Below are 16,188 nucleotides of genomic sequence, written 5' to 3' on the forward strand. Positions count from 1 at the left end.
ATCTAGTAGCGAGGTTGCAAATTGCAAGCAACTGAAATACAGTTTTTCTCAGTCGCTTTGGTCCATTTCTTAGATCAGAATTGAAATTTGCAAAACGGTAAGTGCATTTCTCAAAACAATTCGTACAAATAGCGAAGCACCATGGATTTCATGCAAAAGCAAGTCTTTGCTCAAAATCCTTAGTTCGTTTCTCAAAAGTAAATACCTGTGTCAATGAACATGTCAGTGCCATCAAAAGAACAAGTCCTTGTGTCATTGTGTACGGATAAGACAGTCAAATTGCTTCGTCGTGTTGTCAATATAACAGTGTACTCTGGAGGGATGTTCTGATGTAAACCATGGCTAAAGTTTTGAAGACAATTATTGTAAATTCTAAGTTACACCTTAGTGTATGTGGGAGATTGATTGCAAGAGACTGGACAAGATTCACATTTACACTTTGACTGTTTGTACTGTAATTTGTTGACAGACCATGTCATTCATTGCTAGAAATGTGAACATAGGAAAATCTCCTTAGGGTAAACTGTACATGCATTGCTGTAGGAATTACAGTGCAGTCATCCTACACCTCCTGACGTTCCTGTCTGTTGGGCCACAAATTCTCAGACAATGTAACATTGTGTTGTGCTCCAGCTATATATATACTTGCCAGTTCATGGTTCAGGAGATGCACCTTTGAGCTATTCCAGTAAACTGGTTGATCGTTGGTTGATCTAACACTTCACACATTTCCCTTCTTTAGAGAAAGTCAAGATTCACCTGGTAGCAATTTACCAATTCAGGACAGATTTAGAAAAAAAGTCTAATGGAAATGTATAGAAATATGCTTGACATATTATGACAACTTGTTCAACCATTTTGCATGGAAAGACTTATGCAATGAACTAATGCCTAAATGTTGTGGGGGTGAGACTATTCAATAGAGACCCATTACAATACATTTTGATCAACATGACATAAGCAATTGATAATGTAAGAAAGAGCAGAGAATTGTACATAATCATTTGCATGAATGTAGCAAAGCATTTGCAACTTGTTCAAAGAAATGAGAAACTGCTTTTTTGATTTGCACAAACGACACAATGATGTGAAGATTGAACAGGTAGTTTCGAGAATTTCAATTCTGATCTGAGAAATGTACCAAAGCGACTGAGAAAAACTGTAATACTGTATAGGTAATGTGTCGACTCTCCAAGGGTCAAGTGATAATTATTTATACAGCATAGGCCTACATTGTTTTAAAAGTGTCGGTTCTATACGTTATAATTGCACAAAATACAAATTCTATCTTTCGTATAAGGGATGCTAAATATCGTCATGTTAAAAGGATGATTGATTGCCCCGCAGTTCCTGAACGGTGACATTTGCCAGTCGTTGAAGTATCCCAGCCCAGGCGAGTTGGTCCTCTTCTCTTTCCAGGGTCTTTGCTAAATGTGCTGAGTACACTATAGTCAGGACGAGGCTGTCAAACTGGACCCGAGAGTTGGACGGATGCCTCGGACCCTTAAGTGTGCTCAGCATGGCCTCCACTGAGGGCAGGGTTTTGGGGATATTGTCGTTGATTTGAGCCAGAAAAGCCCGACCCTGCCTCATGGACGCCATCTCTCTATCAAGCAAGACAAAGTTGTTGTCCTGGTCAATCTCAACCCCTCCGAGCAAGAACTGCAAATTAAAGATGCGAATGTCTTTAGTATGTACAAACAGTGAAAAAATGGGTTAGATACCATAGATTAGATAGAATCAATGTGAACACCAGAATGCATTTGAACCCTTGAGAAGCACCTCATATATGAAGTTTGCATCACCGACTGATGTGCTGCTCCGAGGGGTGACGTATATGAGTGCAGCCACGTCCACTGTTCATAAAATGATGGGTTAATTGAAAGTATTAAGACAATGATGGCTGCGGACTAAAAGCCAGATAATATGAATCGACCCTTACCGTAAAAAATCTGTCCAAACGACAGACATAAAACTATCTGGCAGCAGAATCTAAGTTTAAATTGCATTTTCATCATTTGAATGCCTTTTTCAGTCGGTATAACCCACAGCTACATCCCATCCACCACTGCCTTCACGCAAGTAGACTGAGACTTCCCAGTCCAGACCTGAATGCCGTGCATTTTTTCTCTCTGGAAAAAAAGGACCAGCAGCCAGTTGGCTAAAATACACGCTTTTCCTTTTCAGATATATCACCTGCTTCTGTTTAAGCATGCTAGGGTAGGTCTACTGTGAAGTTCATCGATATTTCACTGTCTAGAATGTCAGATTGTAAAATGTTGCCCACCTAAATTCCCTCATGGCATTGAATTCTATAAAAACAGAATGTGCGCAATGACTGTATTAACTACTTTTGAGAGCCTCATCTTGGAGCCCATAATGAATAGGTCTGATTAGTGACTAATTGGCTGTGGATGCGGTTTGGATGTGGCGGGAGCCTGAATTACATTACTCTTTCCCAGGCCAAATTAAAATCCAGACTACAGTAAGGGAACCACCAGATGATTCTGCCACCAGATGGTGCCAGAAGTCAAACTGTAGTAAGAAGCCTCCACCACCAGATGGCGCCAGAAGTCAAACGGAGGTAAAGGGGACTCCACCACCAGATGGCGCCAGAAGTCATAGCAGCGACTCGATTTACTTCCAGGTAAAAGTTCAAAATATCCATGAACGATAGGAGCTGTGTTCGAAATCGTTCCCTATTCACTCACTCACTATTGCCTATAGTTTTCATGACATAGTGCACTATATAGGGAACAAACAAACGAGAATTCGGAAGCTACGCTGAACATTTCTTAACGTAATTTGCCTCAGTAAATGCGCCGGGTATTTGTGTGAGCAGACAGATGCGCCCACATCATGTAAACAAACCGGGCTCTCACGAGGAAAGCTGGAGGTTGTATTGATGTTGAATGTTACATTTCATTCAAGTTTTTTTAATTAATTTTGAATGTTAAATTTTCTATGTTAAATCCCAAATAAATTGTTGACATTTCTAAACGAAAGCCGGAGACTCCCTCATTAAATGTATTCGTTTTCGCGGTTATTCAACTTCTTCTTCTCCTCCGGAAAAACACGACCGCATTGCATTGTGGTATACGGGAGTAACATGTAGGGAACATCGTATGTACTCTAAAATTGTGGGTATTTTAAGTGCACTATATAGTGCATGAAATTAACCACTGAGAATTCGAACACCACTACAAAATGGCGAGCACCCTAGATAGTGCATTATATCCGTGATAGGGAACGATTTCGACCACAGCTACGAAGTGAAGAAAAGGTAAATAAGTTATTTATAGTTCACCGTGTAAACCACTACCATTTGCCTTATAAATATGAAGTTATTAAATGCCATACAATCTATTGACTGGCATCATATTAATTCATTTTACAGGCCGTCAGCGTTCACTATCTTATCTAAATGAATGCTACTACTAGCCCTATGCCGTTAGCTGCACGCAGCAGGTACTCGGGGAACAATTTCTGTACAATCACATGTATTCTCTTTCTGTTTGGTTGTATGCACATGTACGCAATGCATTAAACTTCACTTTCCACCAAGTCAACTCTCACCAAAACATGAACAACAAATGATTTATAGGGACTTGGTATACTATAGCAGACGAGTTCAAATTTTTGAGAATGTGTGTGCTTGGTACCTTTTGAACGTACAAACAATAATACTATTCACCTTCACAACCCTCAGGCCAATATTCGTGATGGAGTCAGCTGAGGATAGTGGCCTCAGTGTGGGGGGCTCGGTGGGAGAGGAGAACTACTTCCTGGGGTACACCTTCACCGACCGCTCCCACTCAAGCCGTGTGGTCAAGAGCATCATGGACCTCTGTTTGGAGGACGGCCTGTTTGCCGACGTCACCATCAACGTGGACGGCAAGGAGTTCCAGCTGCACCGCCTGGTTCTGTCCGCCCAGAGCAGCTTCTTCCGCTCCATGTTCACCTCCAACCTCAAGGAGTCCCACGACCGCAGCATCGAGCTGAAGGGCGTCAGCGCCACCGTGTTCCAGCTGCTGGTGGACTACATCTACCACGGCACCATCAAGCTGAGGGTAGAGGACCTGCAGGACACCTACGAGATGGCAGACATGTACCAGTTAACCGCTCTGTTTGAGGAGTGCTCCCGGTTTCTCTCACGGACGGTTGAGGTCAAGAACTGCCTACAGGTGATTGATTTGGTTCCACATTGGTGGCTTTAGGCCTTATTGACGCCTTGGCTGGGTGGGGAGGGCAGGATAGTCTAGCAGTTTGGATGTTTGACTCCCAGACGGAAGGTTCTGGATTTTGAATCCTCTTTAATTGATTCTACCTGTAGCAGTCCTAGAGACGGATGCTCCTACCTGCTCCATCACCATATGAATCCAGGTTCACTTCCCCTAAATGGTTCATTAGTAAAATAACCATTGTGTGGCCTCTGTCTCATGGTGATCCGGCTGCAGGTGATGTGGCTTGCAGACAGACACAGTGACCAGGAACTGTACACTGCTGCCAAGCACTGTGCTAAGATCCACCTGGTCCAGCTGAATCAGACTGAGGAATTCCTCAATATGCCTCTCTGTCTACTCTTGGACATAATTAAAGGTATTCCTTAATTCTTGATGGTAAATGGAATGCCTGAATACTCTTGATGCCCGTTTGGTTGACTAATCCTATTTTATGAACTGAAATCAATCTTTTTGCGCTGCAGACGGTGTACCGAGCTCCCAGAACCCAAAGGTGGCGATCGACTCCTGGATAAACCACAACAAGGTGGAGAGAGAGGAGTTTTCTTGTGTTCTTCGGGAGAATCTCAAGGTAAACTCTATCTCCTTTAACGGGCGTTCCTCTCCTCAAGGTCTTCGTAATCTGTCTGCGTCTAACATGTGATACCGGTTCCGTCTGCAGGAGATCGGCGAGAAGGTCCACATCTACCTGATCGGCAAGGAGGAGACGCGGACGCACTCGCTGGCCGTCTCCCTGCACTGCGACGAGGACGACAGCGTCAGCGTCAGCGGCCAGAACAGCCTGTGCCACCAGATCACGGCGGCCTGCAAGCACGGCGGCGACCTGTACGTGGTGGGCGGCTCCATCCCGCGGCGCATGTGGAAGTGCAACATGCACACCATGGACTGGGAGCGCTGCGCCCCGCTGCCCCGCGACCGCCTCCACCACACCATGGTGTCGGTGCCCGGCGAGGACGCCATCTACTCGCTGGGCGGGAAGACCCTGCAGGACACGCTGTCCAACGCCGTCATCTACTACACGGCGAAGGACAACATGTGGACCGAGAGCAGCCAGCTGGACACGGCCGTGTCCGGGGCGGCGGGGGTCAACCTGGGGGGCACCATCTACCTGCTGGGCGGCGAGGAGAACGACATGGACTTCTTCACCAAGCCGTCGCGCCTCATCCAGTGCTTCAACACGGCCACGCACAAGTGCCAGATCAAGCCCTACATGCTGCCGTTCGCCGGCTGCATGCACGCGGCGGCCCACATGGACGTGATCTTCGTGGTGGCCGAGGGGGACTCCCTGGTGTGCTACAACCCCCTGCTGGAGAGCTTCACGCGCCTGCGGTTCCCCGAGGTGTGGAGCTCGGTGCCGTCGCTGTGGAAGGTGGCCAGCTGCAACGGCAGCATATACGTCTTCAGGGACAAGTGCAAGAAAGGGGACGCCAACACACTGAAGTTCAACCCCGCTACGTCAGTGGTGTCCGTCATAAGAGGCATCAAGATCCTCCTCACGAACTGGCAGTTTGTGCTGGCTTGAAAAAAATGAATGAAAGCGTACGGCATAAGCACGGCTGCTCGATTACAAGGACTCTGTGTTTAGAGCCTGCACGTCAATAAACTGCTCCCGGCCTGGTTTGAGATGATACTTCATTGATGCTCAACAATGCGACTAGATATGTAAAGGAATAATAATGTGCTGGTGTAAAAAATCAGCCAACAAGGTATAAAACCCCACAAAGAGTTGCAACAAGCAACCTCTGATAACCTCATATCTGGGTTTTCCTGTCATTAAGGGACCATCATCTCAATAGAGCAGTCTCCAGTCAAGTCTTGGTCTCTATGTCTAATGCTTTCAAACAACGCTTGTGAATAACATTTTAGAATGCATTCATTTCTGACACTGCAAACAGATCTTGGTGTTTTAAATGTGCGGGGAAACATTTTGATTGAAGCATGTAAAAATTTATAAATCGTTCATGCATGTTCTTTTCTTGAATTATAGACGTTGGTGATATTGTTACATCATGAGGATTTCAGCTTTCCACTTCCTCAGTTCTCATTCCTAGCAGGATCTTTGAGGAAGGTTAACACCCACTGCAAGCACAGAGAACTCCTGCAGTTCTCGCGTCTTGGTAGGATAGCGATGGGGCTTTGCAATTGCCCAACAAACGCATCGTTATCGGGTTACGGGGCCCAGTTTCATAATATTGTGATTAACTTGTATGTTCTTGTATGTAAACAGACTTTTGTATCTTTGTACTTGACATGTTTCGACTACTTCCTGCAGCTCTCTCCTACAGAACATGTCAGGTACAAACAAATGAATACTAGTCTATTTACATGAACGTACAAGTTAATTTATCAAGTTAGACTGAACTTTTTTGAGATAATATTGTGATGTTTTGGCTGTCTGTTTTGAGGATGTTGTAATATAGCTCAATTAGACAGCAGCACACATCTTTTCTGTATGACTCGGACGACGGCTTGATAATAAGTATCATGGTTAGGGTTCCGCTAAACTATAAAACATCATGATTGGACACGATCATTTCCAATATCCGGACTGTTCCAAATGTAAATGAGCACATGGGTGATTTAACTGAGTAGGCTGTATGTTTGTGCAGCTGGTAGGTGTACCACTCCATCATTCTCCAGTCTCGATCTTCCAATGCCGTTCTTGTCATTGTCCACTGGGCCTGTATTTCAACGTGTCTTATTTTTGCTCTAGAATGAAAAACACAAATATTGCTTCGAAATGATAACCAATAACGTACCAGTTGTCATGCTCTCTGTGCCATTGGGTATGGGTTCTTGTTTTGTGTATATGAATGGATGGGTTCAATATGAAAAATAATGTGGAACATAGAAAATGCTGCATTTGTTATTGTAAAAAGCAGCCTAGCGTTATATTGTTACAGTACTTCTTCCACATCCACTTCATTCTGTGCAACTGCTTATGTAGTATTTGTTCATCTCCATGAATTTCTTGAAGTTTGAAGAATGAAGTTATTAAAGATAAAACAAAAACCTTTTGTTTTGATACCTGGAACCTCCCTTGTAGTATGAGTATTATGTTATACTTCCTACTCTATTTTGGTTCTAATAATTATTCTAAAGATACCAATCCAAAATACGGGTCTGGGGTAGGGCCAAAGCCACTGGATTGGAACAAATTGTAATCTGACCCAATGAAGGGACCAGTACTGAACACTGCTGAATCATTGTATCACAGGCCTTGGTGCATGAGCAAGGTATGAAATATGACTCGTTAACCAATATATATTCTGTCAGTATGGACAGACATTAAGGTTACCTTAAATTGCACCTAGTGTCTCTGGGGCCGCACACAGACAGGAGGCACGACTCCTGAAAGATTTATGGTGGCAGCGCCCACGGATCTTGTGAATAGCAAGGTGCTAAAAAGGCCTATTTGTATCCCCGTGGAGGGTAACAGGGGTCGTGCAGCAGAGGAAGCTATACTAGAGGGGCTAAAGCCCTGATCCCATTGATGTGTTGCAAGAGGTTGTGCAGCTGAAACCCAAGACCAGTAACATGAGGGACTTTGTGAACTATTCTAAGCAGCAGTTGCTGACGCCGTGGCCATTGGTGGGTGTGGTGGTGGTGGGGGGGTAATGAGACCCACATCCGCCTCCATTAGGAGCCCCAATGGGAACAGCCAAACACCCTGAGGCACGGCTAGACAAGTAGTCTCTCAATCTTTCAAAGAGGGACCAAAAAAAAAGAAGTCCCATTGCCCGACTTATCTCCCAGCAGCACCATCGCCTCGCAGCAGAAGATGTAGTCTGGGCTCTGACCACTCACTGTGCGCCTGTCTGCTCGGGCTGATCGTTGTGGGGAAATTGCCGAAGGCGTCTATTGTGACCTTGGGAGCGCTTAGTTGAGGACAGAGCAGAATTTCTGAAGGCACACATGGTCTGGAGTGACAAGGCCATCTGCTGTGGAGCCGGCTCTGCCCCGGCGGTGGAGGGTTAGGGAGGGGAGGGGCGGTGGACTGCAGGGGTGCAGAGAATTCCTCTCGATGGGGTGCGGAGGGAGTAGATATTCTGGGATATCGCTGGCAGCACACCGCGGAGAAACGTGTTTCTTTGGCGTTTTTTCGAGCTGAAATCCAAGGAAGAATTCGTGAAGTCCTTCAAGTGAGGAGGGATTCCTTGAATGGGCTGAGGAATAAGTTATTTTCCCCCTGCACAACCCTCCACAAGTCGCCACAAAGTCATTGGCGACAATGCTCTCAGATCGTTGCTCTTTAACCACGGTGGATCTGGTTTCCTTCGTATCGGGGCTCAGTCGGAGCTGAGAGCCGGACCCGGAGGGCCTCCAGGCACCGGTCTCTTCAGACCGTCCTCTTCGAGCCGTGGTCGTTGGGAGTCCTTCTGGGATCAGCAGGGATTTACTCGCTCGCTGCCTCGCTGCTGAAAGTGCGCGACTCAAACGGATGAATATTTTTATGAGCCATCTTGTAGCAGAGATGGGCCAGGACCAAACCAAGCAGCAGATAGAGAAGGGCCTAAAGCTGTACCAGTCCAATCAGACAGAGAAGGCTCTAGATGTCTGGACCAAAGTCTTGGAGAAGACTTCGGATCCTGGAGGGAAATTCCGTGTGTTGGGGTGTTTGATAACCGCCCACTCAGAAATGGGGAAATATAAACAGATGCTTAAGGTATGAGTTCCTACCCAATACATGATGCAAAGATTATGTTTTCTTTTGTTGAATAATGTATTTTTTGCTTCACTTTGTTTCATATTTTTAGTCCTACATTTAATTTTGATAGAGGCTTAACATCAATGAATTTGGGGTAACAGGAAATATTGAAGATATTTGATCAGTGTGTAGAGAATTTTGACACACATTTTTACTTCATTTCATGTTGCCTCCCTCATATTTCTCATATTTCACACATAATTTGAATAATTGACTGGTATACAGTTTCCAGAGGCATTTTGGTTATGCAACCAGTGGTGGGAATGTGTATGAGGTAGCTATTTGATGCAGGGATGCTACTGTAATTTTATATGTCATCATCTCTGCGAGGGCGATACAGTTCAACTTCTCCCCTTGCAGCATGTCAAGAACACGTAAATGGTTACGAAAAAGGCAGAGATCAAAGGTTACTACTTTGTTACTCTCAAAACCTCTCTATATAATCATACTCTCCATGTATGGTTTTTAAAATTAGCTTCATCCAATGAAAGTAAGTTATATAATAACTACAAAAAAAATAAAGCTACAGACCACTAATACTACATCTCACTTTGAGGCAAAACCTACAGTCAAGTCGACTTTTACGTAACAGGTTTAAGTGGGATAAAGCTAATGTTATGAATTACTGTTTCTTGTCATGGCATTGAACAATACCCTATATTTCTTTAAAAATTGATAAATCTGTCCCAGAATCCCGATGATCCTCCAATAACTTATACCCGGTGCCCTCTGGTCTGTATAGTACGCCCTAGCCCAGATAGACACAGCCAGGGAGATGGAGGACCCCGACTACCTGACAGAGGGCTACCTGAACCTGGCCCGCAGCAATGAGAAGCTCTGTGACTACCAGAAGACCGTGTCCTACTGTAAAACGTGCCTGGACATGCAGGGGACCACCGTCAGCCTCCAGCTCAACGGACAGGTGTGCCTGAGCATGGGCAACGCTTTCCTGGGTCTCAGCGTGTTCCAGAAGGCCCTGGAGAGCTACGAGAAAGCCCTGCGCTATGCACACAACAACGACGACAAGATGCTGGAGTGCAGAGTGTGCTGCAGTCTAGGGAACTTCTACGTTCACCTCAAGGTAGGCATCAGGTTGCAGTTCTGATTGCGTTAAGAAGGCATTTAACCACCAGGACAAAATATGCAATGTTGTACATTACATCAAACTGTTTAGTAAACAGTGGATGGAAAGCCTGTCCCTTCGACCTGTTGGTCATATATTTTAATATAACAGCTATTTTGGTTCTGATTGCAAACTTAAATGCTTGATTATTCAACATCCCAAAGATCTCAAGACAAAGTGGATGGAATCAAAGAGATGATCAGATCTTAATCCGATCAGAGAATGAGTCAGTATTCATGTGACCCCGGTTTGTGTGTGATCATATGGCATCAAAACAAAGCGTATGAATAATCAGAACGTGGAGTACTATGTGTTGTAAGCCAGGTTGCCTGAGAGAGATTGGCTGCTTAGTAGAAGCATAGAGATTACTAATCCCTTGGCTTCCTGGGGAAGGATTGGTTTCAATGGGAGCGTGATGAGATGGTGTTCAAAGAATGGACTCCTATCACATTACTCAATGAAAACAAAAAATAGAATATGCCAGAGTCTGGAAATTAAACATCTGAAATTCAGGAATAATCACAACTGTCCTGGGGGCGATCTAGTGCTCAACGTGGGTCATTGACTCTGAACGGTCTGGGCCGGCAGTACTACACAGTAGACACTGTTGCTCCAGTTGTCTCCCTCCTCACCAGCCCCCACCCCCCTGTGTGTGCCCGACAGGACTACGAGAAAGCCCTGTTCTTCCCCTGCAAAGCCGCTGAACTGGTCAACGACTACGGCAAAGGCTGGAGTCTGAAGTACCGCGCCATGAGCCAGTACCACATGTCGGTGGCGTACAGGAAGCTCGACCGCCTGCCCGACGCCATGGAGTGTTGTGAGGTGCGTGCGTTTGTCTCCATGACGTGGTCGGTGCCATCGTGCCTTCGCAAGCAATGTCTTTCTTTGAATGCAATGCAAACTAATGAACGGTGGATAAGGAAGAACGATGTTTGCTTGGTGTGCCGTTTGGTCGCCAGTGCTTTCAGGCGTATAGTGTGTACTGTACTGATGTCATTGGCTTTGTGGGTGTGTGGAGGAATGCACTGTGGAGAGACCACGGAGTGGGCTAGTGACAGGTGCAGATGACAGTTGAAACCAGTGTCTCCGACCCTGACTGAAGTATGTGCGCGGAGGTGCCAGTTTTAAAGTGTTAATGAACAGATTAGCTTTTGTCTTCTGGCGGGGGTCTAGGTATGTACACGGTGACAAACATGACTTCATGTGCAGAAGTGTAAGTATAGTGACAGGATACAGGCCTACAGAAAAGTTGGGAAAGATTTGTTGCGTTTGAGCTTTTAACTCTTGTCTGGTTTTGACTCACACTTTACTCAAATGGGTCCTCGGAACTGAAATCAGGAAATGAGAATGTGTATATATAACAGAGTAAACATCTCACCAAGATTTCAAATATAGATTAATATTTATAAAAAAAATAATTGTATTCAATACTGAATGACAAATGAAGACCGAGGCTATTGGTGGGGATGTGGAGCTAACTGTGATTTTTATTTTTTTACCAGTATGAGGCCAAATCTTTCCTTCTTGTAAAAATACCTATAAAAAAACCAGAAGCAGGTGAAATGTTGATAGAAACCAAGTTTAGTTTCCATTAGAGTGATGGACATGTGTGACCACTGACCAAGTACTGTACCCAACACAGTAGGCCAACTGCATCGGGTCCTCTGTCCTCTCCAATACAAATCTCTGTGATATAATAGAAAGGAATAGAGGAAAACTGTTAATCTGATTATTATACAGTATATAAAATGAACGCATAAGTCAACATTGATGTGTGTTTTTAGGCTTCCTATAAAATTATGATTATTGTGTTTGATTCATGTTTCCTGTGTCATACTTGGTACATAATCTGAGCTTCTGGTATCCAGTCTCCAGTTTGCATCTTGGTTATACAGGTGGGACTGCTTACAAGGTGGCTCCCTGATGCGTAGCAGCCTTTAATCTGCCCTCTTCCTCCAGGAGTCCATGAAGATCGCCCTGCAGCATGGCGACCGCCCTCTTCAGGCTCTGTGCTTGCTCAACTTTGCTGACATCCACCGCTGTAGGAAAGATGCTGATGTAAGCCGTCATCGTGTGTTGAACGATGCTTTTAGGTGCCGACCTTCAGCGGTTACAGCTATATATACACTTTATATGCATTTATAATAAATCCTATTTCAATTCATTGTCACCTCTCTTCCTCGTGTCCAGAAAGCTTTCCCCCGCTACGAGTCGGCCATGTGCATCATGACCGAGATCGGGAACCGTCTGGGACAAGCACAGATCTACCTGGGCGTGGCAAAGTGCTGGCTTCTGCAGAAAGACCTGGATAAGGTGCGCCCATCTCAGACCAAAGGATGCCTCGTTAACCCTTTCAATACACTGTCACCTGGAGGTGTGAACCCCGGGATATCAGTACAGAAATGACTCTCTGTTCCTCTCTCTCAGGCTCAGGAGTCTTTGCATCGAGCTGAGGAGTTGGCTGAGGAATTGGGTAACAAGGTATTCGGAGTGAATTGAACTCGAAATGTAAAAAATGCAACCACACACAAAAAGATAAGTCGTAAACGCAGAATGTCAATTATAAACACAATAGACAGTCTCAAAGTTGACTCATTGCGCCTCATCACCGAGTGTCTCTCCCGCCTCTCCCTCCTCCCCCTCTGCAGCTGTGCACTCTGAAGGTGTGCTGCCTGAGCGAGGGCATGTTCCGCAGCCGGGGGCAGGGCGAGCAGCTCCGGCAGCAGGTGGTCAAGCTGCTGCAGTGTGTGGAGGAGCTGGAGCTCTACTGCGGGATGTGCGGCGAGTCCATCGGCGAGAGGGACCAACAGCTGCAGGCCCTGCCCTGCTCGCACATCTTCCACCTCAAGTCAGTGCTCCGCTCATCGCGTCTGTTATCATTCAGACTCATAGCCGTCTCTGCCAACAACGGGCAACTATTGGTGCCGGGGTGGCGATTTCAATAATTAGAGCTAGGCCCCCTCTAAGCACATTTTTGTTATGTCTCTTAAGTATCTTTTAGGCCCTACAGAGACAATTCTAACTATGATTTTCTGAAGTTAATTTTGGAGTTCTTTGTAGCAACTACAATTTTGATAATCGGCTTTCACTGGCCTCAGACTCGATTGTAAATCGCTTTTGATAAAACTGCTAAATGTACCAATGTAAGCACTAACCCTGAGGCCGTGTCCCCTCCCTGCAGATGCCTGCAGACCAACGGAACCCGGGGCTGCCCTAAATGCCGCCAATCCTCTATGAAGCCCGGGTTTGTTTGACCCGCGTGCCGGGACCTTCCCCTAAGCACGCGTTGGGTCTGCGAGACATCAACCACACACAGAGGGCCCCAGCCGGGTATACGGTAGACTCTTCTTACCCAGCAGGTGGTTCAACGTCCGGATGGCCTGGAGATGTGGACACCGCTTCACCCGGTATCAGGAGAACGTGCTCCGTTCCCCCGTCGGCCTGGCGGGACGCTGAACAGGAACTGGGCCGGTGTTGAGGGACAGCGTTAAGGAGTCAACAGTCCTTAGAGGATATTTACAGATGCCTGTCTCTGAGCCAAAGCTTACTTGGCATTAGGAGGGATTGAAGAGTTAGAATTTCACATTAAAAGGTCTGGTCGATTGAAGCCCTTGTTGTATCTGATCGCTGACCATCGTTTTGAAATTACAATCATAGGGACACACAGAGGAATCCTGCCCGTAAAACATGTGGTTCAATAGTAGGCCACTATATATTTGATAGTTTGGTTGGAAAAGTGAAGCATAATATGTGTGCCATACATGAAACAGTTGCCGGATAAAAGAGAATTATTCTGTATTCTACATCTGTGGGTAGTCTTTGTTATGTTTACTTAATTGTGCTCCTGCATTTATAATCATATTTATATTTTTGTGCAGAACACATGCAATATCAGTATTACTATTACATTTATGTATATATATAAATATATATATATTTGATATAGGCCTACGTGTGTATATAATGTTACTTTTTGAGAAAAGTTAGATTTATCTAGTGTTTTGTTAAACCAACTGTAATATCTTAACAGATACAGAAAACTAGTACGTCTTTACAGAGCAGGGATACAGAGCTGTTTTCCTTATCTTAATGATAAAGCAACAAGTTCAACACACATTGTGTTACTCACATATACATATTGTATTCACTGGTTATTAATGGGAAGGTATCTCTTTTGAATAGACCATCTGGAAATGTGTCGAAAGATTGCTGAGAAGGTCAGCCTTGATATGGGGAAACAATCTTATCTGACCAATTATTTGCATGTGGAATATTATTTTCAGAACAGCTACTTATTCTCAGGAGCAAGCAACCGTGGTGCTTTGGTATTTGAAGCTGTACACATTATGTAAATATAGAGGGATTGGTCATATTTTGTTTCTTGGCAGCTTTCCTGGAAATGAATATGAGACCCTTTTCACAGGTCGTCAATAGGGTAAAGTAACTTCCGGTTCCGGTAATTTTAACAACAGGTCGGTTTATTTACGTCTGTCACAGCACCAGCCTGCTCAGTGTATATCACTGTGTCTATACTGGTGCAATGCCAGACCTAAAGCCAACAGACCCCTTGTTAATGAGCTACACCTGTGCATTTCCTACTGTGTAAAGGGTCTTGCATTTCGATTTTCAAATAACTTTTGTCAGGGGATTTTGTAGGGAATGGCAAGAGTGTCACATCCACGATCATTATTGCAATGTTGAACACGATGTGGGATTGCAGGCAGTTATCATTTTCTGTATCCAAACCATTTATTGACTTTATTTCATAGAACAGAGACGTTCTTCAGAAAGCTATTATCGCCTAGAAGTCCTTGAATGGATGTAAGATGCAATCCAGTCTGATAATCGAATGGTCGATATTAAGCTCATTTCAGCATGGATTCATGTAAAATATTAAGAGTTGTTGATTTTATTATGACTGCCCTGATCTCTTGGGGCGTTGATATTTATATAATACACATTTAACATAACATGCTTGCAAGAACAACCAACAATGTATGTTTCAAACCAAAACTACCTCCGTTTCTCAAAGACTCCATTCTCAGAGGATGAATGCAGCATAACAATGGATGGACATTTTTATTTATATACAAAATATTTGTATTAAATCAGCATGCTTCATAGTTGATTTAATAATGATCGTCTTCATTATTTTTCTGAGATGTACTGTCGTATTATCATTATCTTGGTCAGGAATTGTTCCATTTGTTGAACATACTTTTGTCATGCCAATAAGCCATTAAATGAGAATGCATCATAATTTGTTACACATGTCGAAAGGTCTTTGTGGGTTTCAAAGTAAGTTACAAAAACTAGAAATGTATCCTGTAATATGCATACACTGTATAATAGCCATTATGCCATTTGTTATTGTGAATAAAGATTTTTTGTTTGTTTGTTGCGAGTCTCAGAAGTAGTGATTGGACCCTATTTCTAACTGACCAGGGGCCTACCGCGACGGGAAGAGGGTCAGCAGCGATGGCTTCACACTCACAGTCGGATGCTCCCCCCTTTTCAGCCTCCTGGTCCTGCTGAAATGGGGCCCATAACTCTTGCCCAGTTTGTTTACAGAAATGTCAGAGAATGTAAAGGATCTCAACAATGCCCTCTGTGGCACATTGTCTGTTGCTGAGAGGCCTTCTGACAATGTCCACCTAAAGATAGACAGAGCTATGTTTCAAGAGCAAAAGGACACGCAGTCATTGTCCCCCTGTTCACATGGATGTAGAGGCCAGAGGCCCCATATACATGGGATGAGAGTGAATTAACTACCGGGTTACAATTATCTCGTACTAGAATGGTAACCTTGAAGTAAGGAGCAACTTCTCTGTAAATTAAACACCTATAAATGAGGTTAAACTTTATCAATTGTCCATCATTTTTGGAAATTATGGTTTGAAATGGATAATGTTGGTGACCATGGTAAATAATAGCACAGAAGGATTCAAAAGTAGCCTGTATTGCCGTGGTTCTCAAACTTTTTACACTAGTGAAACACTGTCAAGGGATTTTTTCAGCTGAGTTATCCCTGCGGGTAGTAAATAATAAATAATTATTATAACACATAAATAATGTATGTGCGTTCTATTTGGCAGTGTCAACATAAACATTAAAAG

At 44.3% G+C, this 16,188-nt stretch overlaps 2 protein-coding genes across 3 annotated transcripts; both read left to right on the forward strand.

Moving 5' to 3' along the window:
• Nucleotides 1–2,619: 2,619 nt before the first annotated feature.
• kbtbd4 (kelch repeat and BTB (POZ) domain containing 4) lies at nt 2,620–7,279 on the forward strand. Of its 2 annotated transcripts, XM_060061954.1 has the most exons (6): nt 2,620–3,283; nt 3,398–3,468; nt 3,710–4,184; nt 4,458–4,599; nt 4,706–4,812; nt 4,903–7,279. In XM_060061954.1, exons 2-6 carry the CDS (start codon nt 3,425–3,427, stop codon nt 5,761–5,763), a joined length of 1,629 nt encoding a protein of 542 aa, XP_059917937.1. In that variant the 5' UTR covers nt 2,620–3,283; nt 3,398–3,424; the 3' UTR covers nt 5,764–7,279. The 2 variants fall into 2 exon arrangements, with proteins under 2 accessions (XP_059917937.1, XP_059917938.1); XM_060061955.1 differs by lacking the exon at nt 3,398–3,468.
• A 583-nt stretch (nt 7,280–7,862) lies between these two features.
• Nucleotides 7,863–15,936, forward strand: rapsn (receptor-associated protein of the synapse, 43kD). The gene is made up of 8 exons (XM_060061983.1): nt 7,863–8,907; nt 9,692–10,030; nt 10,736–10,894; nt 12,032–12,130; nt 12,263–12,385; nt 12,500–12,553; nt 12,721–12,920; nt 13,254–15,936. The coding sequence occupies exons 1-8, from the start codon at nt 8,683–8,685 to the stop codon at nt 13,324–13,326; spliced, it is 1,272 nt and encodes a 423-aa protein (XP_059917966.1). The 5' UTR covers nt 7,863–8,682; the 3' UTR covers nt 13,327–15,936.
• Nucleotides 15,937–16,188: the final 252 nt, after the last annotated feature.

This window comes from Gadus macrocephalus, chromosome 9 (assembly GCF_031168955.1).
Source record: "Gadus macrocephalus chromosome 9, ASM3116895v1".
Classification (NCBI taxonomy): Eukaryota; Metazoa; Chordata; class Actinopteri; order Gadiformes; family Gadidae; genus Gadus; species Gadus macrocephalus.